At 35.4% G+C, this 25,381-nt stretch overlaps 2 protein-coding genes across 3 annotated transcripts; one reads left to right on the top strand and one right to left on the bottom strand.

Annotated features, from left to right (window-relative positions):
• Nucleotides 1–293: 293 nt before the first annotated feature.
• LOC121413436 (vacuolar protein sorting-associated protein VTA1 homolog) lies at nt 294–16,563 on the bottom strand. 2 transcript variants are annotated; one of them, XM_041606251.1, is made up of 7 exons: nt 16,431–16,563; nt 13,923–14,017; nt 11,851–11,987; nt 10,879–10,954; nt 3,818–3,920; nt 2,947–3,234; nt 294–657 (listed from the first exon to the last, which is right to left on the bottom strand). In XM_041606251.1, the coding sequence occupies exons 1-7, from the start codon at nt 16,540–16,542 to the stop codon at nt 512–514; spliced, it is 957 nt and encodes a 318-aa protein (XP_041462185.1). In that variant the 5' UTR covers nt 16,543–16,563; the 3' UTR covers nt 294–511. The 2 variants fall into 2 exon arrangements, with proteins under 2 accessions (XP_041462185.1, XP_041462186.1); XM_041606252.1 differs by having other exon boundaries at nt 296–657; nt 2,947–3,231.
• On the top strand, nt 3,953–7,277 carry LOC121413437. The gene is made up of 2 exons (XM_041606253.1): nt 3,953–4,830; nt 6,690–7,277. Exons 1-2 carry the CDS (start codon nt 4,408–4,410, stop codon nt 7,056–7,058), a joined length of 792 nt encoding a protein of 263 aa, XP_041462187.1. The 5' UTR covers nt 3,953–4,407; the 3' UTR covers nt 7,059–7,277.
• Nucleotides 16,564–25,381: the final 8,818 nt, after the last annotated feature.

Genomic DNA, 25,381 nt, shown 5'->3' on the forward strand with positions numbered 1-25,381 from the left:
TGGCCTAGGGACGCAGTATCCAGCGTTGTCTCAACTTCATTACCATTATGACGTATAGCACTGCGCGGTTCAAGGACGCGTACAAAACGCGTAGAATACCCGGATGTTAGAGCTGCCTTTTATTGCCTGCCACATTTCCACGCATTTTCTCATTGACTTTCTTGAGCGGGCAATAAATTGGGCCCGTGGATAAACAATTGGAATTTTATTGACCGGCCATTCGATCCCAGTGTTAAGCAGGCAACAATGTTTCAAAGTTGCCCTGCTCAGATGTCTGATACGGTTAATAATAAATAATATTCTAGTAGTAAGTATTAATCAATACAATCACAATGGCAATTAAGTGATCTCCTTTCCAATATGCTATTTTTGCAGTACATAAAGGAGCTGCCCGTTCCATCAAATGTGAACGATCCTTAGTCATGTCACAACTAATATCCAACTCCTACAAGAGTTGATCCTTTCACAACAAATGCAATACTTCATAAAATGCCATGTAAAAGTCCATCTCTTATTCTTTACCAGTTTGAAGTAATCTCAATGCCTTTTCCAAGTTCTCTATTGCTGTGGGAACGTCGTCGTATTGGAGGGCGCTGACGGCAAATTTACAGAATTTCTGGGCCTTGTCTGAGACTGCAGGTGACACCTCACATGCATCTGCCAAGAATTTAGAGAAAAGAAGAGAGTCAGTTGAGAGTGGAGAATGATAATTTCAAAATGAACAACAATTCTTCAAAAATCTTGATTTCTGCAACCCAAGTTTAACCCTTGTGCAAGTGCCCTTTGCTAAGGACTGCAACATTTATTCTAATAATTCACCAAATGCACTCTTAATGATTGTGAATCAAATTTTTTATTTATCAAAATCATTGCTTGTGAATGCAAAGGATGTTTAAAGTTGTCAAGATTTTATGAGAAATGGAGAAACTTCACTCCCATGTGGGTGGAAATCACAAATAAGGGTTTAAATTTAGACTATGGATTGTATTTCAAATTCCTGTTTTGTGGCTAGGTGTGGTTCATTTGGCATAGGCACTTGGAATGTTCCAAGCTTTCGGACACAGAGAGCATGTTTAGTAAAATGCCCTACATTTGTGCTTGCTGTCATGGGTTTTGATCATGGACTAATGCAAGATTGAAGGCTAATTACTTAAACGTGCATTTGTTCATTTTCTTAACCACGACCACAAGCACAAATCTATTGTATTTTACCAGATGCAGAAGTTGGGTTTGGAAGAGACTTATCAAGATCAGATGCCAAAGGCTAACAGAGTACATTGGCATGGGTATATGTTGAAGAGGATCATGTTTTGAGAAGGCACTTGAGTTTGAGGTGGCTGGTCAGAGGGAAAGGGGGGCGACCGAAGAAGACATGGAAGAAGCAAGTGGTGGAGGAGAGTAGGAGGGTTAGTTGAGGAAGGAGGATACACTGTCTAGAGCAAAGTGAAGGTGATTTCAAGGAATCTCCAGCCAACCCCATAGTGGGGGACTAAACCTTGATTACTGACTGACACTAACCAAATTATTTAAATAGTCCATCCTAACAACACATCACATCAACAAACACCAGCAAATCATACGAGGAAGGGAAATAATAAATGTATTATTGCCCCTAATAATATGATTTTGTACAATAATGATCTCTGTGAGTGCAAAGTGAATTCAGCCACCCCCGTAGTTGGGGACTAAACTGGTTTTAAAACCTGGATGACTGACTGACCCTAGCCAATTATTTTGAATAGTCCATCGTCTGAATACAATGGGCTTTATCCTGTTACCCCAACTTAGCTCAGGTTAGTTCATTTGCTTATTACTCTCAAGTATAAAAAACATCACAATACATACATGTATAAAAAATAGATATTAACAGAGAAAAAACAATATAAGAACTTAATACGAACTTGAACAAGGTAGTTTCTACACACCAGTCATACAAACCATGCAAATTATCATAACAACACATCACACCACCAAACCTAGGGACAGTGATTTTCCGCAATCACGGAAAACGGACGGAATTCACGGAATCGGCTGTTTGAAACGGAAAGTGGCTTTTCAAACGGAAAATCACGGAAAACACGTTTTGTCTCAAAATGCACAAAAAAAGCAACAGAAATTAATCCCAAATCCTCAACAAAATACTATTATCAACTGAAAAACACGATCTCACTTTGCAACAACAATCATGACAATCAACACATCGTAACTAGCCTCTCCATCACTCGATCGTATCCAAGTTAGTTTACACTCATGTCCGCATAGAATGCAGAATACGGCCGTGTGTTGCTGCCCTCTGCGTTCGGTCATAATATAATGATCACGGTGATTCATCAAATCCAAAATGGCGGATATTTGGAAGTCGTCGACTCCTCAAAATGATGTCCAAAAAGTCCCCAAATCAGCGATGAAATCCCATTTAACAATAAAATAATGCTAATAATATGAAAGGTGAGAATATATTCATGTTGATTATGTTTCCCTAAATATTTTTTGAGCTCGAATCTCTTCGATTAAAATGGATTTTAAAGCGATGTTAGTACATTGGTAGATGCAAATTTTGAGCAGCGCTAGCATTTTGACATCGCTACTCGTTGCGTATTGGTTTTCTATGTAAACAGAATTGTCAATTTTTCTTGTACACAAAGTCTATGGGGAAACGGAATTTCCGTTTTCAGACATGCTGAAACGGAATTTGAGATTTTCTGAAACAGAAACGGCAATTTTTAGAAACGGAAAATCACTGTCCCTACAAACCCTAGCAACCATACAAGGACAGGGGGATAATAAATGTATTATTGCCTCTAATAATATCATTTTGTACAATAACTTTGTGGATTTATAAAGTCTGGCTTATGATTAAGTAGAGGACTTATCTCGGCAACTTTCCAGCTACTACATGAAATTGACCTTGCACATGGCATGTTTTACTGGATGTGATATTCTAACCTGATGTACTTGCACTTGGTCCCGGCATACCGGCCTGGTATCCACCCCCCTGGTCTGGGGTTGATGGGGGTGCGTGTTGACCTGGGGGTACCCCTGGTGCTAGTTGGTTGACTGATGGTGGTTGGGTTGGAGGGTAAGCAGCAGCGGGACCACCGGTAGGTGGAGGGTAAGCTCCAGGTGGATACGCCCCTGCCGGTGGGTAGCCTGGTTGCTGTGGGGCTGGAGCTGGAGGGCCCGGTTGGAGACTTGAAGGAGGAGGTAAGGATGCACCTCCTTCTGCTCCTTCTGCTTGAAAGTGAAAAATAGAATAACATCATTAAAAATGTGACGAGTGAGATCTAAGGAATCAAAAGATAAATATACATTGTATGGGCCCTTGACATTCCACATTGAATGCATGACTGTTCTCTCAGCTTATTCACAAAACACTTATAAACTGAATATGGTTAAAACAGTGCACTATATAGCTGAGTAGAGTAGACTTGAAGAGACTTAATGCGAAACAATTTAAACAGACTAAGAGTGAATCGAGTTGAATAGATTTAGTATAAACACAGTTGAACAGACTACGAGTGAATGGAGTTGAATAGATTTAGTATAAACTTTAAATAGTTGAATAGACCAAGAGTGAACAGAATCAAATGAACTAAATATGAACAGAGTTAGACTAAGAGTGAAGAGAGTCGGAATGAGCAGAGTTGAATAGACTAAGAATGAATAGAATTGAATAGATTTAGTAAAAACCTCGTTGAATAAACAAGAGTAAACAGAGTTGAATATATTTAGTATGAACCTAGTTGAATAGATATAGTATGAACCAAGTTGAATAGACTAAAAGTGAATGGAGTTGAATAGATAAACTGATACATACCTTCTTGTCCTCCTGCTGGTCCAGGGATCGGAGTCTCTCCTTTCTTTAGACATCCATGAATGTAAACTACCTTCCACTTTGCATATTTTCTGGCCTGCGCAATCTGAAGATTTCAGTGATAAGCATAAGTATTTGCAATTATTCATGGTCATGATTAATTAAATAAAAAATAAAAAACTTTACTCATTTAAGAAAAAGAATATTACTATATTTACTTATCATTTTTACAAACATTGAAATAAAGTTTGACAATTTTGACAATTTTGTCATATGTTCGTTCACGATCGATTCATTTTCGGAGCTATATCACTCGTTACAGATTCACGTTCGATTCATTTACCAAGAGATATCTCACTCTTTACAGAGACGTTTTTCAGGGCAATTGTGCGAGACTTATACAGAGTGCGGGGAGAAGTATGTTCTGAGAAGTATGTTCTGATTTTACTCTACTAGCAGTCATAGCCGGTGTTTATATAGAAATTTGAGTAACCAGGTGTATAACCAGCTCTAGGAATATACATGTGACCAGTGGAATCGCCGAAAAGGTGGATTCTGAAGCGATTTTAATGTTGTAATTTTAATAAGCGATCATGGTCGTTACACGGCGTTCAGAACAAGTAGACTCAACGGATAATCCAGCCGCACCCATAGGGCTCGACTCGGGTAAACCAGAAGGTCTAGGTGAGAGGGCACAACAAAAGGCAACCACTAAAAGCCAAAGGATTGATGAACTTAATTCTATTGTGGAGGCTATTGTGCAAGCATTCAGTGACAAACGACTTGTAGAAGAGCGATTAGCTCCCGCTCTGGGACCTGTGCTAGCCCCTGCTTTGCATAGCTGTTTCATGATGGAGCTTCAGAAGAGAGATACCAAAATTCAGCAACTGGAATCAAAGTTATTGAAAGCCGAAGCCCGTGTAGAAGACCTTGAACAGTATTCAAGAAGAAACTGCCTCGTCATACATGGAATCAAAGAGAATATCAACGAGGATACCGACCAAATCATCAGCAAACTTTTTTTTGTATTTATATGTTTTATTGGGTCCACACTGACCAAAAATAAACAAAACTAACAAATCAAACATAATTAAAATATTTACAAGTGATCATAACATCATTAGAAAAAAAAAAAAACATATATAATAATAAAAAGAGTAAATAAGAAAAAAGTAAATAATAAAGAAAAAAAGAGCGGAAAGATTTATGCAATGGCACAGACATGATAACTTATACAACTTTGATGGCAAGTATTTGTATGCATATATACAGGGTAAACATGATACATATAATGATACATGTAAAGATGACAAAAATTATAATTCAAACTTCCATTTCTTAAAATGAGCCGTGAGTTTATGTCTTTTTTTGGCCACACAATATTCAATTTCCCTTTGCTTTTTAACAAATGATCTGAAGGCTCCAAAGTTTGGATCAACTTTGCTGAATTTACAAATGAAAATGAAGTACTTCAACAATAAAAATAAGTAGGAAATGAACTTGTCATCCGAATCACCAAACATTTTACTGAAATTAGATAAAGTAAAATTGGAATCAAACTTCTGTATTAAAATAGTCAATAAATCTTGCCACAGGGGTAAAACCTTTTCACAAACACAAAATATATGAACCGATGTTTCAGGGAATTTGTTGCAAAATTCACACAAAGGGGAATCTTTCCTTTTTATCTTGAAAAGAAAATCATTAAAAGCAATGCATTTGTGAAAAATTTTGAAATAAAAGGAACGAATTTTAGTGTCTATCGAACATTTGAAGTTATTGCAATGTATTTTCTCCCATGAAATATTGTCAGGAATGGGTAAGATACTGCTCCAATATTCATAACGTGCGTCAGGGCTAGATTTGCCACTCAAGATATTATAGGCGTAGCTGGGTAATTTTTTAATACCTATCAATTTGAGAATTAACATATGATGAACATCATCATTGTCATGGACGTCAGCTTTTTGAAGATTGGGAATAAGCCAGTCTTTAGGGATATTTTGGATTAGAAAATTAAATTTTCTTCTGTCAGAACGAGGTATATTAAAATCCAAGATAAGTTCTTCAAACAATTTATGGCCAGGGAGGGGTGGATTAAGCAAATCTGATATCGTGTGAACATTGTTATCATACCATGTACCATAATAAAAATATTGTTTGGATTTAGAACGAATCAATCTGTTAAACCATAATGATTGACATTCCCCTAAGTCAGAGAAACTACAATCAAAGATATCAAAAGTGGCTTGTTCTCGATATATATACCAGGTGCGTAAAGAATCAGCAAGTTGTGTACATCCCAGAGATCTTAAAACACATTCAGGGGCATATGCTTTCCAAAGAATATTTGAATCTTGATGAAAAGATTCCAAAAAGGACAACTCAATATATTTCCATGTCGAAGTATATCTGTCATCAAGGAGATATTGCACCCAATACATCCTTTGAGCAAGGGCAAATGCATAAGGGTCTACCATTCGAAGGCCACATTGGCTATAATCATTGCACATCAGTTTTCTTTTAACCCTGTCCTTGCCTCCTTTCCAAATAAATCTAAAAAACATTTTATTCAAGTCCTTATAAAATTTAGAAGGAACTTTGATACCAAGAACAGAAAAAAGGTATAAAAGTTGAGGCAAAATAAGAGACTTGATAACACAAATTCTACCAATCAGAGAAAGATTCCTCATTTGCCAGCAGTTAATAGTCTGTTCCATTCTTTTCAACTTTACCTTATAATTGAGATCAAACAGTGAACCAAAATTAAGTGAAAAATGAATTCCCAAAGATTTAAATGTATTTGTCTTCCACGTTATTCCCCGGTTAGCAAGGGGAAATTCTTGGCAACCCCGCTTAGAACCAATCCAGCAAACTTGGTAAGGAGAAACTCGACGTCGACATCACTCCGGACAACATCGACCGATCACATCGAATAGGAGTCCGCGGAAGAGTTGATAGAAATGGACATCCAATCCATCGACCCATCATTGCAAAGTTTACAACATATGGACCAAGATCGCGTATCTACGAGGCAAGATCAAAGCTCAAATCAACCAGCATTTACATCCATGAGAATCTGACTAGTGAAAGACAAAAGCTGCTGAGGAAGGTGAAAGAGAAGTACCCTACCCCGAACAAAATTTGGACTCAAGATGGAAAGATCAAAGTGAAAACGACATCAAACAACAAGATAGTAATATCATCTGAATCTGATTGGGAAAAACATAAACAGAGCACCTGAAAGTACATGTGAACTCTACACAATAGTTACTAGGAACGCTCAAGTTGTCGGCACTATAAGAACATGAAGAATGTAAACAAACCGGCGTCTGCATTGTAAGTTTCGTAATCTACATCTCTTTTGAACTCTTGAACTAGTGCGTTTCCGCATTTCTATGTGTATTATGTAACCTTATTTGTGTATGTGTTTGTTATGAAGTGCAATGTATGTTTAAAAACACTAAGACACAAAAAAAAATCAAGAGCACGTTGTGTGTGATTGTGGTGACAAATGCCATAAAAGATGCTCTAATACAACCCACTTGCAAGATAAGTGGTCATGTTATCAATGTATTGCAAATGAAATGCCTTTTAATCAGATTCTTGATGATGATGAATTTAAAATGTCCATTGATGCGTTCTTTAATCAAGACTGTAACATAAATAATATTCCAATGCTGTGTTCTAAAGTTTTCAATGGTTTTAATGAAATCGATGATGGTCCACCTGATTTGTTTTTCCCTTCATCCAATTATTACTTCAGCGACACGTTTAAGAATAAATTAGATTCCTTTAACGCCTACGATAAGAACGTTCTTTCAATGTTCCATTTAAATTGTCACAGTTTGGCCTCTAATTTCATGAGCCTACAAGATTATATTCATACTCTAAAACATAGATTCTCCATATATGCTTTTTCAGAAACATGGTTCAAAGATAATGTTCCATCAATGTACAACATGGCAGGATATTCATTATTACACAAATCCAGAGGAAATAGAGTAGGTGGGGGAGTATGTTTATATGTTAAATCAAACTTGAATTTTAAACAACGGTTAGATATTTCTTTTGGAAATAGTAATATAGACTCATTATTTATAGAACTGCAGTTTAATTCCCATAAAAATGTAATTGTGGGTGTGGTGTATAAGGCTCCAAATTCTAATTCAAAGTCTTTTAATGAACTTTTAGAAAAATGTTTATCAACTGTTTCCAATGAAAATAAGTATTGCTATATACTTAGTGACTTCAATTTTGATATTTTGCAACATTCCTCACATTTACCAACGAGTGATTTTTTTAAGTTCTATGTAATCAAATGGTTTTCAGCCACTGATAACCAAACCTACACGTATGTCTAATTCATCTTGTACCTGTATCGATAATATATTTACAAATGTCTTAGACAAGTCAATTCTTCCAGGAATACTCTATTGTGATATCTCAGACCATCTACCCGTATTTCAATTAACCGATTTTGTCACTTTACACACTAATCCTATTTCACATTCTTCTGTTAACCAATCAATCTTTTCAAGAGTAAACTTCGAAGATATTTCTAAGGACCTAAGTTCAAATAATTGGGTGTGTGTAAAAAGGTGTGGCGACGCCAATTCAGCATACAACGCATTTGCGTACACTTTATCTGAAGTTTGTAATAGACATGCTGATACGCGTGAACGCCCCAAACGTAAAAACAAGGACATTCCTAGGAAACCGTGGATCACCGAGGGAATTTTGTGTTCTATCAATAAAAAACAGAGACTATTCCGGAAGTATTTAAAGAACCCATCATCTAAAAATGAGATATATCATAAAAAATATCGAAATAAATTGAATTATATATTATAAAGATTTAAAAAAGAAAACACTATGCACAACTTCTAGAAAAGAACAAGTCGAATCTTTCGAAAACTTGGCAAACTATCAATGATATACTTGGAAGGAAAAGAAAACCCAAGTTACCAAGCTATATTCTGAAAGATGATAAGAAAATATATGATATGAAATAGCAAATGCATTTAATTCACATTTCACCAATATTGGTGCCCTTGCTAATGATGTTCAATCAACCACAAAACATTTTTCTGACTATCTGGATCCACAGGTTTCTAAATCCTTGTTTTTTGCGCCAACCACTGAATACGAAATAATACAGATTGTTAAAAAATTGAAAATCAGTTCTTCGTGTGGTCATGATGATATAAGTACGAATTTTGTGAAAAAAATTATATATTGTATATCCAAACCCCTTGAATACATTTGTAACTTGTCAATGTGTACAGGCATCGTTCCAGATAGTCTTAAAATAGCTAAAATAATTCCAATATATAAAAAGAATGATTCTTACTTAATCCAAAATTACCGGCCAATATCTCTTTTACCAACTTTTTTGAAAATTTTAGAACGCATCATATTTAAAAGGCTTTATAGTCACTTAAGCGAAAATAATATTCTTACCAAGTATCAGTTTGGATTCAGACCCAACCACTCTACTGAATTTGCTTTACTTCATGCAATAGAACATATTACATCATGTTTAGATAAAAGAGAGTTTACGTTAGGGATATATATCGATCTAAGTAAGGCATTTGACACTTTAAATCATAAAATCATGTTGCATAAATTAAATCACTATGGCGTGCGTGGAATACCGCACGACTGGTTTGTTAATTATTTTTCTAATAGAAAACAATTTACAAGCTATAAAGGAGTTAAATCTGAAACCATGCCAGTGACCTGTGGAATTGCGCAAGGTAGTATTATTGGTCCCTTGCTTTTCCTTATATATGTGAATGATATATTAAATACTTCAAAAATATTACATTTCATTCTGTATGCAGATGATACTAACATATTTATTTCACATTCTGATAAAACACAACTTCAAAATTATGCAAACACTGAATTAAAAAAGGTTTCTACCTGGTTCAAAGCAAATAAACTTTTTCTTAACACCGATAAGACCAAATACATGTTTTTCTGTACTAATCACAGTTATCGATCTCAGTTAAAATTTTTCAATAAAACTAGACAATGATGCAATAGACAGGGTAAATACTATTAACTTTTTAGGCGTACACATAGATGACAAGCTCTCTTGGGTTAACCATATAGATCACATCCATGGAAAAGTTAGTATGTGCGTTGGTATGTTATATAAATTACGTAATATGCTCCCACTTAAAACCCTCTTTACTTTGTATAATGCCATTATCTTGCCCCATTTGGATTATTGTAGTCTTGTCTGGGGAGGGGCCAGCTCATGTCATTTAAACAGATTGATTGTACTTCAAAAGAAAGCAATTCGTCTATGTTCTAACACGCATTATCTTGCCCATACTCCACCTCTATTTAAAACGTTCAACACTGCCAATTTAACTGATACTATAAAAATAAAGGCAGCACTTTTTATGTTCCGATATATGAATAACTTGTTACCGGCTATTTTCAATAATTATTTTCTTACGGTTGATAAAAAACATAGTGTTAATACAAGACAGAGAAACAATATATTTGTGCCATATTCACGCTTAAAACTACGACAGACGAACTCTATTAAACACAAAGGGGCTCAATTTTGGAACAGTCTTAACCCACTACTTAAAAGAATGACCACCGTTACCTCATTTAAGGCTAAAATTAAACAGCATCTTCTTGCCACTTACAAGTGATTCCTTTAAATTGAACCAAAATTAAACAAACAGTCATATGATATATTTTGTCTTGTCTTGTTTTGTCATGTATTGTAAATATTGTAACTTGTTTCATGTATTATTCCAATTGCTATTTCCTATGTATTTTATTCCTACTTTAATTTATTTGCTGTATTTGTATCACTGCAATCTATTTGTCATGGATCCCCCTGCTTTTCAAGCCTCTGGGTTTTCTAGGGTGTTTGATCCTCACATTTTACAATGTACATATCTACTCATGTGATTTTTTACCTAATAAATAAATGGAATTGAATTGAAAGTGATTGAGCGATTGATGCAGAGCTACATGTACCACTCTTGTCATGAAAAGGATCAACAATTAAAGACTTGATGGTTACAGCTTACCTCTTCAGTTAACGGTCCAAACGACTGCATAACATCAAAAAGAATGCTTGCTGTATGGAAGGATTTCACAACACGCCTGCAGACAAAAAACAACCACCATTCAAATATTGCAGCATTGAGAGTTTCACAATTAATGAGTAGACAATTTTTTACAAATTACACCAAAGATTAACGAAACTTTGACCAAGGAAAAATTATTTGATGAAATTAAAAAGAAAGAATAACTTTTAAGACATTGATTTAAAATATCAGTCTACAATCTTTGATGGAAGAAAAAAATAAAAGTAATCTTTTTACTTGTTGAAATCATAGGGATAGGACAGTATTTACATATACATGTATAATGGTGAATGGATCATACTGAGTGTAGTATCATCTTACTCTGTATGAATAAAATATATTCAATCCAATGTTCTCTTTATTTGCATAAAAACATGCACAAGTACTGTATATACCAATATAAAAACAATATTTTGCAGTTTATATTCAATATAATACTGGCGATTCCATGCTCGAAAAATCAGTCATCACAACACTTCAACTTGCTGTCCAAATAAAAGGAACTTCAATTTATTTTGCGGTAATAATAAAGTACCGTACTACTGGGTAGTCATTTAAAAAATTATGTTGTCCATCCATAGAGATGAAAATGTTGCGTGTCATACATGACATTTATGAGTCCTATACAACACAAATTTTAACCCATAATCAAACATTTTTTGTTGGTTATCAGATTTTCACATGACTAACCAGCACAACTTTATCATTGACACAAAATAAAACTTTATTGCTCTTGAGAATTCAGCTAAGAGACTAAAAATTGTTGTTTAAATGTCCCGTACGACACATATCGAATCACCAATAACAGAGACAACGCAATTATTTCTTTGTGAATGTGGAAAATGAATGAATTAAATCAATCAATCCACAGTATTTCAAAAATATAAGCAGTAAAGTAGCAAAAGCCCTTACTTATTAAAGACTGCTTTTCTATCTTCAGTGTCGGCATACCCAAACAACTTCAAAGCATATTCCTCGATGTGAGCTGATGCAACAATATCACTCGACAGTACTTCAGGTTGAGAAGAGGCAACTAACTCCTTCTTTTTCTATGTATTTGAGAAAAACATGAAAGAATTAGAGATTAACTAGAGTTAAGTGAAATTCAATTGATAGAATGCAAGTAGGAGTTGAGCCTCACAAGCAGTATAATCTTATCTGTTATGTCTATTATGGCTCCCCGTTTGGTCTGAATTAGTCTTCTGACTTTAAAACAGAGGGTCGTGGGTTCAAATCCCAGCCATGGCCTTAATTCCTTTAGCAAGAAATTCATCCACATTGTGCTGCACTCAACCCAGGTGAGGTGAATGGGTACCTGGCAGGAATTTATTCCTTGAAATGCCACCGTGCTGTAAAAGGCTGCAGGGCTAAGGCCAGGGTAATAATATCAAAGTCCTTTGGAAGCGCATAGGGACGTTATGACATAATGTGATATGCACTATACAAGAACTGTGGTATTATTATTATTTTAATTTAGGAGACCTATACAATGTTACAGCACTGATGTACTATTACTGTATATTATATGTATTACAAAGTTCTACCTGTTAGCCACAAATGAAATATTTCACTTCAATTACAGCATTTGACTTCATCAATCATCAATATGTTCATAACAGAGATTTTCCTTAAGATTCATTTCGGTGAATTAGGCCTTGAACATTGTTTTAATGTTTGCCTATGACTTATGGGGTGTTGCAAGAAACTTGCGATCAATCACAAGTCAAATTTTGGTCCCTAAATCAATCATGTCTTGCAATTTATTGCAAATTAGTGACTGATTGCTAATCTGCTCCTTGAAACAAGAAGTTTAAAGACCCTGACCGGTGTAAAAACAATCATATATCAAAATAAAGGTAATGACTCATACAATACAAATATACCAAAAATATTACATATATCTCCTTCCAATAGTTAAAAATTTTAAATAAAAATCAAAGAAACTGCTCCTCCAAATTACGCTTTGATTGAGCACCCCCCACGTCGCCTGGAAATGATGACGTCACGTTGTGTCTGAAGGTTGTGATTCCATAGGTTTGTGTACAAAAGCATTGGGTATTTTCTTCCATTTCCATGTTATGAATCCATTTTTTTTTTTCGTTTTTAGATGAAAATGGCACTCAAAATTATTCTCTGTTCAAATTGTTGTAAACCTACAACTATTCACTACCTTTTTTGTGATTTCTTTGTTTGGCTCTTATTGGGCCTAAATTGCTATGTCAGGAAAAGTTGTTATACATAATCTAAATGCAGATAGAATTGAAATCTGCGACAAATAAGCAGGAAATAAAATATGGCAAAACTAGTTCAAAACTGTAGATTTCATAAATTCAAGCTTGTGGGGAAAAAATATATGCGATATCCCTCTGTGATAGAAGTGAAGAGAATGAAATGCGTTATCTGGAAAGCAAAAAAATCACCCAGTTTTTCTGTGTACAATCCTATGGAATCACGACGCTTCTTACACAACGTGACGTCACGGTCTCGAGGCAGGTGAAAAGCATAACAGAGCCTATTTTCTAAACGGGGTTCGAAGCCCGAAATTGGAATATTCTTCAGCAAAATACTCAGCTGGGAAGAGGTGTAAATGCATAAAGCATACCTTGCTGTATTTAGTAGCTTATAAGCTTTCGATTGATATATATTTTGTCGGTTTCATTTTAGGGTCCGGTCTGGATCTTTAATCTGATTTTCCTACAGCTAACATGGAACTATCAGTTGTAAAATTGCAACAGAATATTTGCAATTGATCACAAATATTTTCTTGCAACACCCCATTACACAAGTGCATGAAGTTGTTTTCTAGTTGTAGTGTAATATGTATTTACATGCACAGTTTTATCTTATGTCATACCTTTTTAAATGAGGTGAATAAAGACAAATAAATTATTGAACCATCCAAAGAGAAAATCTTTAAGGAATAAGTACATCTACTTGAGTTTTTTTATCAATACTAATTAAAAAAACGTGAGAAACACACTTACAATTTCTAGATGATCCATCAGGGCAAACTGAAATTGTGTTACTTCGGGAGACCGGTCTTTCACCTTGACTGATTCTTCCATGGCATAGCGACGACCTGAATAAAACAGAGAGACACAACAATTGAATCTCAAGACAAAGCATAATGCCAGCCATGGCGTAATTTCCTTCAGCAAGAAATTTATCCACATTGTCCTGCACTCAACCCAGGTGAGGTGAATGGGTACCCGGCAGGATTAATTCCTTGAATGCAATCACTGAAAGGCAGCTGAAGCTAAAGCCGGGGTAATAATAATAATGCGCCTCAGAATAGAATATTTCTAGATAGATGCGCTATATAAATGCCTATAATCATTATCATCATTATCATGAATAACCAGGTTGCCCTAAGAACTTGGTTGTCTAGTAATGAGATGAAAAGCAAACTACAGGGAATGGCAGCAGATATTGCAGGGTTTGCTTGCTCCAACCAGAAGTGCATAAATATTGTCTCATCAATTTGAAAGGAAAAAATATGATCAATTTCATACTTCAAACTAATTCTCTGCTCTATACTAATTTCATGCCCAAATGCATACTTGCTGCTAGAAATATACTAGTCCTATAGCTGAGGCAGGGAACAACGGGGTAGAGGAAGGGTGTGGGGGAAAACAAAGGGGAAGGGCAATGTGGTCTTTTTCCCGTGCAGAGCGTGGAAGCAAAATATTTATATGAAAATGCTGAGAGGAGATTATTCTTATGCCATAAGAATAATTACCTCAAAGAGACTTTTCCTGTAATTTATTAGAAAACTAAATTAAAAGTGGCGGTTGTACAGTTTCGCACCTGTAATAAACTAGTTCACCAATAGAAATATTTAGATAGAATTATTCTGATTTTTAATCACCCATCTTAAAACACTCCTAGTACCAATCAGGTCAAAACAAAGCAGTAATATTGACCTCATAGGAGACAATTGCCTTTGTATGGGGTGGTGCATTTGTAGAAAGTCGGATGTGTGTGTGTATTTGAGTTTTTGTCAGACGTGTATCAATCAGATATGATTATTTACGTCTGGGACCGACCTTTAACGTCACCATCCGAAAGACGTGACCAGGGCTCGAACCTCGAACCTCTGCATCAATTTGTAACTTCCCCACAGCTTGGATTACAGGCGCACGCCACAACGCCCAGATGTAGAACGTTCTCGCAAATTTAGGATCATATCCTCAAAATGACCAATCAAAAAAGAAAAACATAGAAAGTATAAAGCTGTGTACCGCTTTGAACTTAAGACACAAAGTGCTCTAATCAGATATTTCAAAAGGACTCATAGATTTCAAATTGGCTGCCCAGATGGCAACCATCTTAACAGGGTGTAGTCAAGAGTAAAGAGTTCTAAACTTTAGCAAATTATGATGATGTTTTCACCGAATTAATCTATGTGTGCACCTTTATTGTCACTTTCACTTTATCACATGGCCCTTAAATGTCAGTATTTACTCTACTATAAATGTTTTCGTTTAAAAAAAAATAATAATGTTGATATGGTTCCGATCGATTTGACATAAATTTGCACCTGCGGAATTTAAATCAAGTTCCACGAGGTATTGGATAGAGCGCCCCCTGCTCACGTTTGAGAGACATAGGGAATACAATTTTTTTGTACTCCTGAGACGCCCTCGAAATGCACCTCGAGCGGGCTTGTCAGGATAACGTACTAATACAGGGCAGGAGAGGTGGTCTTGCACAATTTCCTGGGAACTTTTCTTTCCTTTCTTTCTTTTACTTTTCAAACTGACATAATTTGAACAAAGAAATTATCATATTTTGGAAAAAAAGAAAAGCATATTTATAAGGCAACAATAGTCAAAACTGACTAGTTTGCCTATTCAAAATAACAACAACAACAACAACAACATTTTGCCCACAAATCAAGCTGATGGAATGCTAGCAGGAGGCCTCCATTCGACATGGGGTCCGAGTGTAATGCGGGAGCGAATATCCACTGAAACTTCTGAATTGCATATGGCATACGGTGCGTCACAGTTTTTTAGTGGCGCTCGCACGCATCGACTTCTGAACGCGCAATGTGCTATGTCAACAGAGGGCGAGGCTGTTGAATGGCGGGTACAAATACAGCGAGTTGATACATTTCTTCTCAAGATTTTATGAAATATGAGAAAATAAACATTGGCCATTGAAATGGACAAATTGATTCAAACAAACCTATGAACGTTAGATGCCAAATTCATTTTTCGAAAAGACATTTTAGTACAAGAAATATTGCAGAAAACTAAAGTTTAAGTTAAAACATGGTGCCAAAACATGCCCAATTGATTACATGAATTATTTCGGGGCAGTTTGATGTGCGATCCGAGTCGACATGTTTCAAAACTTCATCTGACACCGATTCCAATACGAGGGACCACACAAAATCACTGAACATATTCAATTCCATATCATCGTTATTAATGAGCACCATTAATGTAATTTAACGTGTAAATGTATTAAATCGCGACGTTACTTACAAAAATATGAAACTATGGGATCCCTGGCATCAAGTTCCTTGGCAACAGCCATATAAGGTCGAATAGATTTCAAGATGATGGGGACAGGTGGTAACTCCGCAGACGCCGCCATGACTGTTCGTCGTTCTATGTTACACTCACAGTTCGATGGCCGGGTACTACGCATGCAGTGACGTGAGGAAAAATAAAATAATTTTGATCCCGATTTTGATGAGGCGAGGAGATATGTCTAAAAATAGTAGTGAAATACAAATCTATAAATAGATCAGTTTGCATGTAGCGTATTTATTGAGTTCAAAATAATTGTTATTCATTTATTTTTCTCTCTCTCTGAGTTTTAATTAGAATTGTTTTGCTGTTTTTTTTTTCAAGTACCGGTACTCACTCGAGAAGACTTGACTTTGGTCATAAAGCATAATATATATGCAGATTATTAAAGACTATGTTTGTGTTTCCAAATAAATATGATTGACACATATATCTCACGTTGGGATGACTCATATGGGCCAACTTTTTACCCAAATTCTCTCTTTGCACCTTTGTATATAGCGAGTACACGGAAGAAACCGTGGGCGTCACACGGAGGGGGGGGCGGATTGAGGCACGCCACCAAAAATAAATAAGGGTGGGGAACAGTGCAGAACAAAATAGGCCGGGCAGCGGGGCACCGCCCCCAATTTTGCAAGCCTTGCATTTCGGTTAATTACTGACAAATCATATCTGCATAACAATTTTCCTACATATGCCAATTAAACAATAAAAGTTAATTCATTTGCTGTCAGTATATAATAAATCTTCTGCACCAGCTGGGAAGATCTTCATCAACGAAAACCTGATCTCTGCAACTCGAGCTCTCCGTTGGGAGAAGTGAACGTGGAAAGAAAGAAGGCCGGCTTCAAGTTCCTTTGGACATATAATGGAAGGATATACTTGAGGAAGGAAGATACGGCATCTCCTATCATTATTCATTCTCGAGAAGACATGGCCAAGATTAAGTAAATATTATCTTGTCTATATGTTCCTTGTAAATAACATTTGATTCTAATGATGAACTTTAATGATCGTTATCTTAGTCAAGAGATTTATGATAAATATGATGAGTTGAAATGTGATTTGGATCCAAACGATAATGCCTCTGGTCTTATTTCCTCTAAATATTACACTGAGAACTTAGCAAAAAATGTTTTCAAAAGTTTGCCCGACTCCTGCTTATCCCTTTACACCTTAATATCAGAAGTTTAAATAAGAATTGTGAACGTTTTGGTATGTTTATTGATAATACTCGAGTTCCAAAAAATACAATATTAGGTTTAACTGAGACTTGGCTTTCAGACAAAAATGACATTTTGTTTTCTTTACCTGGTTATGATATGCTTTCAAAAAATCGTGAAAATAGAATAGGTGGTGGCGTTGCATTCTTTGTACCGAATCACTTTGATTATGTTATCATTGAAGACATGTCATTCTTAAGTGAATCGTTGGAAACGTTGTTTATCGAAATTACTGACCGAAATAAATGCAATACGAGCTTAGGAGTTATCTATAGGCCACCTCAAGGCAACCATACTGATTTTCTTGATTCATTGAATAGTTTATTAAATCATAATTCTGTTCAAAACAAAAAGTGTATAATAATGGGAGATTTTAATTATGATCTTTTATCGAGTAATATTAATATTTCCACACGTGAATTTTTAGAGACATTCCTTTCTGCATCCTTCCTGCCACTCATTTCTAAACCCACTAGAATAACCAGAACTTCAGCAACTCTCATTGACAACTTCTTTTCAAATATACATTAAGAGATTAATGCTGGAATCGTTCTGTCAGATATATCTGATCATTTTCCGATATTTATGCATTACACTGATAAATTTCAACCAAATAATACCCCCAGTGATTTCACAAAAAGACGCGTGTTTAGTGATGAAAACATTGATCGTTTGAAGTTAAGCCTTGAGGAAGAAACTTGGCATGATGTATTTAATAACGAAGATGTTAATCATTCGTATGATAATTTCATTGACATTTTCATGTCTTACGTAAATATTCCTTTTTCTACACATAAGTCCAAAAATTATGAGTCGCCAAGACTTCCTTGGATTACGAATTCGATTCTGCGATCGTTAAATCGAAAAAATAGGTTGTACTATAAACATATGTCTAAATGTACTGATCAAACAAGGATTCAATATACAAGTTATAAGAATGTACTTACAAGTGTCATCCGCACAGCAAAAAAGGTATATTATCATGACCAATTTAATCGCTGTCAAAATGATCTAAGGCGAACATGGAAGATAATTAATTCTACCCTTCACAATGGATCAAAGCATCCTAGGATTACTAAGCTTAGGCATGATAATGCTATAATTGAGAATACAGTTCAAATGGCAAATATTTTTAACAATTATTTTTCCAATGTATAGGTTTTAACCTCGCTAGCCATATACCACCAACAGATCACTCTTTTCGTAACTATCTGACTGTTAGAAACGAAAGTTCTTTATTTTTCTCTCCTACCTACCCACAAGAAATAATCAAAATCATAATTATATGGGCTAAATTGAATAAGAGTGCAGGATTTGATGGAATTGATAACAACCTTCTGCAAAAAAACTATGAATTATATTGTTCATCCTCTCGTTCATATATTTATTCAATTTGTCTTTATCATCTGGACATATTCCAGAATCAATGAAAATATCGAAAATAATACCTGTTTTCAAAAAAGGTGATAGAGAGCTAACAAATAATTATAGACCCATTTCATTGCTAACAACTTTGTCCAAAATCCTTGAGAAGTTGGTCCACATTCGTACAATAAATTTCTTTCATAAGCACAATATTCTTTCTAATACTCAATATGGCTTCCGAGAAAAGAGTAGCACTACTCATGCAATACTTTCCTTAGTTCAAAAGGTTGCCAAAGAAAGTGACCAGTCTTCTAGTAGGGTTGGTTTGTTCATAGATTTTTCTAAAGCATTTGATACTGTTGATCACGACATCCTTCTTTTCAAACTATCACATTACGGCATTCGGGGAAAACCATTGATATGGTTTAGGAATTATCTTAAAGGGCGCTCCCAGTTCGTTTCACTTAATGACAATTTCTCTGAACACAAGCCTGTCCTTTGCGGAGTTCCACAGGGCAGTATTCTTGGTCCACTTTTGTTTATTATTTATATAAATGACATTGAAAAGTCGTCTAGGTTACTTCAATTCATTCTTTTTGCTGATGATTCAAATATATTTTTCTCAAATCATGATCCAAAACAATTGACGCAGATGTTAAATCAAGAACTTAAAAACGTTGCAAATTGGATAAAAGCAAATAAATTATCACTAAACCTTGATAAAACTAGTTATATGCTGTTTGGTAATAAATTTGAAGCTTTACCAAGTGATGTAATTTTTGATGGTACTGTCATCCAAAGGGTCCGATCAACTCGATTCCTTGGACTAATCATATAGATGACAAGCTTTCTTGGAAACCGCACGTTGATAATGTCTGCAAAATCATTGCTCGAAATACTGGCATCCTTGGTAAATTAAAACAATTCTTACCACACACTATTATGCTATCCTTGTATTCTACATTAATCCTCCCTTACTTAAATTATGGACTTATCGCTTGGGGTAATGCAACAAATTGGTTGATCGACAGAATATTTATATTGCAAAAAAGAGCTATTCGTGAAATAAATAATGCAGATTTCCGGGCACATACAAATAATCTATTCTTAAAAAATAAAATTCTGAAAATTAAAGAACTGTACACTTTTCAACTTGGACAGTTTATGTTCAAGCTTAATACTAAACAACTACCTTTGCCTCTAATTGATATGTTTTTCAAAAATAGTTCGATTCATAGTCACTTCACTCGCCAAGCAAACTCTTTTCATTTACCATTGAACAGAACATCATTTGCTCAAAAAACGTTTATTTTTATGGGTCCCAAACTATGGAATTCCTTTACAATTGATATCAAACAATGCAATTCTGTACAAATGTTCAAAAAACGACTAAAATTATTTCTCCTGAATTATTACTAAATATTTAATTCATCAATTTCAAATTAAGCCTTCAGTGTTTAGTGGGAAACCATTAATAATTTGTATACACTGTGAATGATTCATATATATATTCTTTTTAAATATGATGCATATGATTTGTATAATAATGTATAATGTAAATATTGTTATGTTTTTTGGTTTGTTTGTTTTGTTTCGTTTTTTACAAAGAAAAGCAATTCAGTTGCTATGTTATAAAAAAAAGTAATTAAAACAATAAGGGGGCCTACATTTTATAAGCTCTGCTTTCCAGTTGGCCCTCCCTCCCTTTCAAATATTTATATATCTCGATTTGATGATTGTCTATTGTAATCTTAGAATGTTATTTATTTTTTGTTTGTACTTCAAATGTGATTATAATATGTTACTATGTCAATTGAATCCTAATTGTAAATATGAAATTGAAAGTGGAAAATAAATAATTGAATTGAATAATTGAAAAAAAAATCTAATCTCGCACTTCGCGCTCACAGCATAAAATCATAGAGAGAGAGGGATTATGAGGTAGCAACAGTGGCGTACCTAGGATTTTCCACAGGGGGGAACGTCCGCCAAAATATTTGACAAGCAAAAAAAAAGGTCTTCAAGCTCGTCAGGGGGGGGGGTCGTTCAAGCTCGTCAGGGGGCAGAGATACGTCCTTTGCATGGGTTGTGGCTCGTCAGGGGGCAGACTGCCCCCCCCCCCCGTAGGTACGCTAATGGTAATATGGCAGGGGGTCACCCCCCCCCCCCGCCTGCACGTGAGCCACGTTTTGTAATGACAACCAACTATATACATACTCAGTGTGGATGCAGTATATAGTTACTGAAACCTAATTTCAATCAAATTCCTCTTTACCAAATCTATGAAAATATTTCATATGGTGGGAGTGTGACGTAATAGATTAACTTTTTTTTACAGCCAGGCATAGAACCAAAACAGGAATAAGTACCGAGAAAGCGAAGTGAGCTATACAAAATGATGAAAATCTAATTTTGTGATCTAGAGTTGACATAATTTTCAGAAAGTTTTTTTTTTCTTTCCTTTTTCTCCTTTTTTTTACTTTTCTTTTTGTGTATCTTTTGTTCCTTTCCCCTTCCATTATTTTCTCGTTTATATCTCTTTTCCCATTTCCACTCTTTCTGTCATCTTTTTTCGAACATCGTCGGGGCAGCTATATGCCCCTGCCCCCCCCCCCCCCCTCTCATTTCAGGTACGCTCTAGAGAGCTTGATTCCAAAAGGGACTATATGAATCTAGTTTTTACCCAGATCGATGTTTTATGTATTTCAGACATGGAAATCAAATGCACCACATCGCATTCGAAAAAAAACATGGGAAGATGGTTTAAAAAAGGAATGCAAATTTGAGTTTTATTCCAAAAGGAGCTAAATCCAAAACAGTTTCATTCCAAAAGGAGCTAAATCCACTACCAGGTCATTCAAAATTGGCTAATGTTACTACTTTATAAAGTTATGTATTCAATTTTTAGATACATGTTGTGGATATGAGTTCACACCGTCTGTGCAAATTTCGATGAAAATAAAATAATTTTACTATTTTTATGAATACTTTTTCATTTAGCTCCTTCAACATCGAAAGGTCGCCGTCCTTAGAAAAGATGACAAAAAAATAATTTCAATGGATAAACATCAAATATGATGTAAAATGTATTCTTCTAGCAATATTTATGTGTTTCGTGTTCATTTTCCTATATCAAATATGTTTAAACTGACATACATGTACAACTAAATAATGTTTTATTCCAAAAGGAACTAAATCCATGACAAATTAATTTTAAGAAATTCTTAATAATCGATATTGAATGCTAAATTTTAAACACATTAATGTGTTTAAAATGTAAGGGAAAGTGGTGAATGAAAAAACCTTGATTTACAGAAAAACACCAAAAGTGGATTAAACTCCTTTTGCAACTCTTCACATGCATGGTGTGATGAGAGAGCAAGGATGGGGGCAGGGACGAGAGGAGTAATGAAGAGGTAGCTGGGATTGGACGATGGATAGGATAGTAGTTTGGTTGAAGAATTGAGAAAGTGATCACCTAAATCCGGACCGTTCTCTGTCAATATTAGACTAAGAATAAGGTTTTGTTCACGATACTCAGCAACAATACCCAAGCTTTTACGTGGTTTCCATCAGCAAATTGTTAATTGCATTAAACTTGGAGAAAGGAGTCTTTACTCCTGTTTACCTTCTGATTATTTCAGTTCTCAAGACCACTCATCTTTATTGACTGAACCTTTCTCTTCATTGAGCAGTGCTCTCTTCGAGTAGTTGCATTTGAGTTTGAGTTTCTCATCCACTGACCGTGTTTTAACAGGTGTTGAGGATTCTCATTATTTTCCTAAAACACAAGATATTGACATTTTTTAATTTTTTTATCTACCAGTTTAGAAAAAAATCATCATTGAGAATATACTCTTTGAAAAAAAAAAAACGAAAGAGGATAAACGATCGCGACTTGACTACATGTTTTTATTTATTATTTGGATTACATCAAATAATAATTCTGCGATTTCCGCCTATTTTTGAGAGGTGACGTGGCCTATACCATGATAATTGTGGATATATCTCTGGATAATAGATCACAAGCTTCGGGGTTCAAATGCCACCGGGAAATTTTTTTATCTACTGTACATATACTGTCTTGATCGATCAATTTGGTTGAAGTAAACGGGGACCCTCAAGAATCTATTCCTTGAATACTGATGTATAACTTGGCCAATTTAGCATTGGTCAATTCTAATTTTTGAGCATCTATAGTGTGTACCATTTGAAAGACAGATTTTATTGTTCATATTCGTCATGAAATGAGTACTTATGGGCATATAGTCAACAAAAAGACGAGGGACCCACATCAGGGATCAATTTAATTGTTAAAAGTTTATATTCAATAATAAAATATAGGTCTACTTATTTCAGAAGTTGAATAATATTTATTTTGACCAATTTTCCTCAATTTGTCTTTCCTGCTATATTTTGACGAAAATCTACTGAGAACTTTGAAGAAATGAAATCACTGTCAATTGCTTCTAAAGAAATCCAGACAAGTAAGAAAATCAATCGGTTTGGATGACATCTTACATCAATGATATTTTAAGAAAGCTTTATTCAGAATAGAAGCCCAAACTCGCACGACAAAACAAACATGGCTGACATGACAAACAAACACTTGATTCGATATATTCTGTCGCATTATTTGTCAAGATGCAGATGAAGGCTCTTGGGGACAGAGACGATTCGAGTGCTATCTTGCTTCATTTTATCGTCTCACACTTTCTCATGAAACAGGTCGCAGTGTTATAATTTCGCCCATGCACTATTGATTTCACCCATGCATATACCCATTAACGTCGGACTTAGAGATTGTTAGGGTATGATCATGGATTTTGTTAGCTCAATATGATACAGAGTGCTCAATACTAAATTACTCTTGCGTTGTTAATTATCTGATTGTGCAATTCATGGATGTCGTGTACTTGTGAACGTCTTAAGAATAAAGCTGACGTCATACTATGTTTGCTTTTTTTTTTCTTTTGTGACTGAATAGAGTGAAAGTTGTTAAGTGGTTCACTTTGGTTTTAGCATTCGAAGGACGAAAGCGCTTTTCAGGAGGACACGTATATTTCATCAAAGAGAATTGCTTGAATATTGGTATTATTCGCGATCTTGACAATTCTTGATACTTTCTCATTTTTGCCAATTTTCGTTAAATCCAGATTTGTGTGGTCATCAATCTGTATACTGTACTTCATAAGGCATCTTGGACAAAATAATCGCTCGAACAACTTGAGAGACTTTCATAAAGTATATAGAGGTGATGAGTCTGGATACATGAATTACAACTTTATGAGCCATTGACTTTTATCCGTAACCATGGTAACTCTTCACACTAGATGGATGCAAACTTCATCAATTGACTGAAGCCAATTATCTGATTATGCGGAATGGACATTTTATGAAGTGACTTTCATTGAATTGTTTGCATTCGTGAACCAATGAGTTCTGAATTGTATTCAGGAACACGGGAATAACCATTCCAGGATACCTTGGGCATTTTCAATCATTAATTCACTTTCTTCAGAAAAATTACTTCTCCGCAAAGCAAAGAACATATCGAGGAATCTTGGACTTCTTGACAACTGAAATTGAACTCCACTCACTCCCGGATACAAGTAGCTCTTAATTTTACCAATAAAAAGAATTGATTTTTTTTCTTAAAAATGTTGATGGGAGCGTTGGAGTTCATGAGAAGGAAGGAAAGGGCGAGTGCTCGTCGGGCAGCAGAGTCCGGAGATAGGGGTGACGAGTCCAACGGCCCGACCCCCAGCGGAACCGGGAAGTCTAAGAAGAGATGGGCGTCTACTGGTACAGGGGTTGTGGCGTAAGTAGAATGAAATTTCACAAAATTTACTATGAACCATGGGCGCGGAAATCCCAGGGGGACAGGGGGGCGTGTCCCCCTACTAAAAATAGCAGGAGGACACAATATCAAATGTCCCCCCTACTATTTTGGGCCTTTGGTGATGTTAAGAAATATGTCACTAAAAATTGGAATAAAACGTGCGTTTTGGGACGAGTTTTCGTCGAAATGACCTTAAGTTTTAGGTAATAGCCTTTTTTTTTGCTTGTCAAATTTTCCAGACCTTTGTCCCCCCCCCCCCTACCTTTTGGGAGAGATTTCCCCCCCTGCTATGAACACAAGCATGCCAGTATTATGATAGAAGCCTTCTACATAACACTTCCCTGCTTCATCGCTTGTCGGTCAGCAGACATAATATTGATGTGGTTAGGTTATTGTCTATAGATCTACATTTTTGTGGGTCTTCATAGGTTACAGTCGTAATTATCATTTCTTTATTTTTCTGTTTCTTTACT

This window comes from Lytechinus variegatus, chromosome 4 (genome assembly GCF_018143015.1).
Source record: "Lytechinus variegatus isolate NC3 chromosome 4, Lvar_3.0, whole genome shotgun sequence".
NCBI lineage: Eukaryota > Metazoa > Echinodermata > Echinoidea > Temnopleuroida > Toxopneustidae > Lytechinus > Lytechinus variegatus.

Coding starts and splice junctions, on each gene's coding strand:
- LOC121413437 (XM_041606253.1), top strand. CDS start 4,408: ATGGTCGTTACACGGCGTTCAGAACAAGTAGACTCAACGGATAATCCA. Junction 4,831..6,689: donor CCGACCAAATCATCAGCAAA/CTTTTTTTTGTA, acceptor CAATCCAGCAAA/CTTGGTAAGGAGAAACTCGA.
- LOC121413436 (XM_041606251.1), bottom strand. CDS start 16,542: ATGGCGGCGTCTGCGGAGTTACCACCTGTCCCCATCATCTTGAAATCT. Junction 11,988..13,922: donor TGATGGATCATCTAGAAATT/GTAAGTGTGTTT, acceptor TCAAATACATAG/AAAAAGAAGGAGTTAGTTGC. Junction 658..2,946: donor ACCAAGTGCAAGTACATCAG/GTTAGAATATCA, acceptor AATTCTTGGCAG/ATGCATGTGAGGTGTCACCT.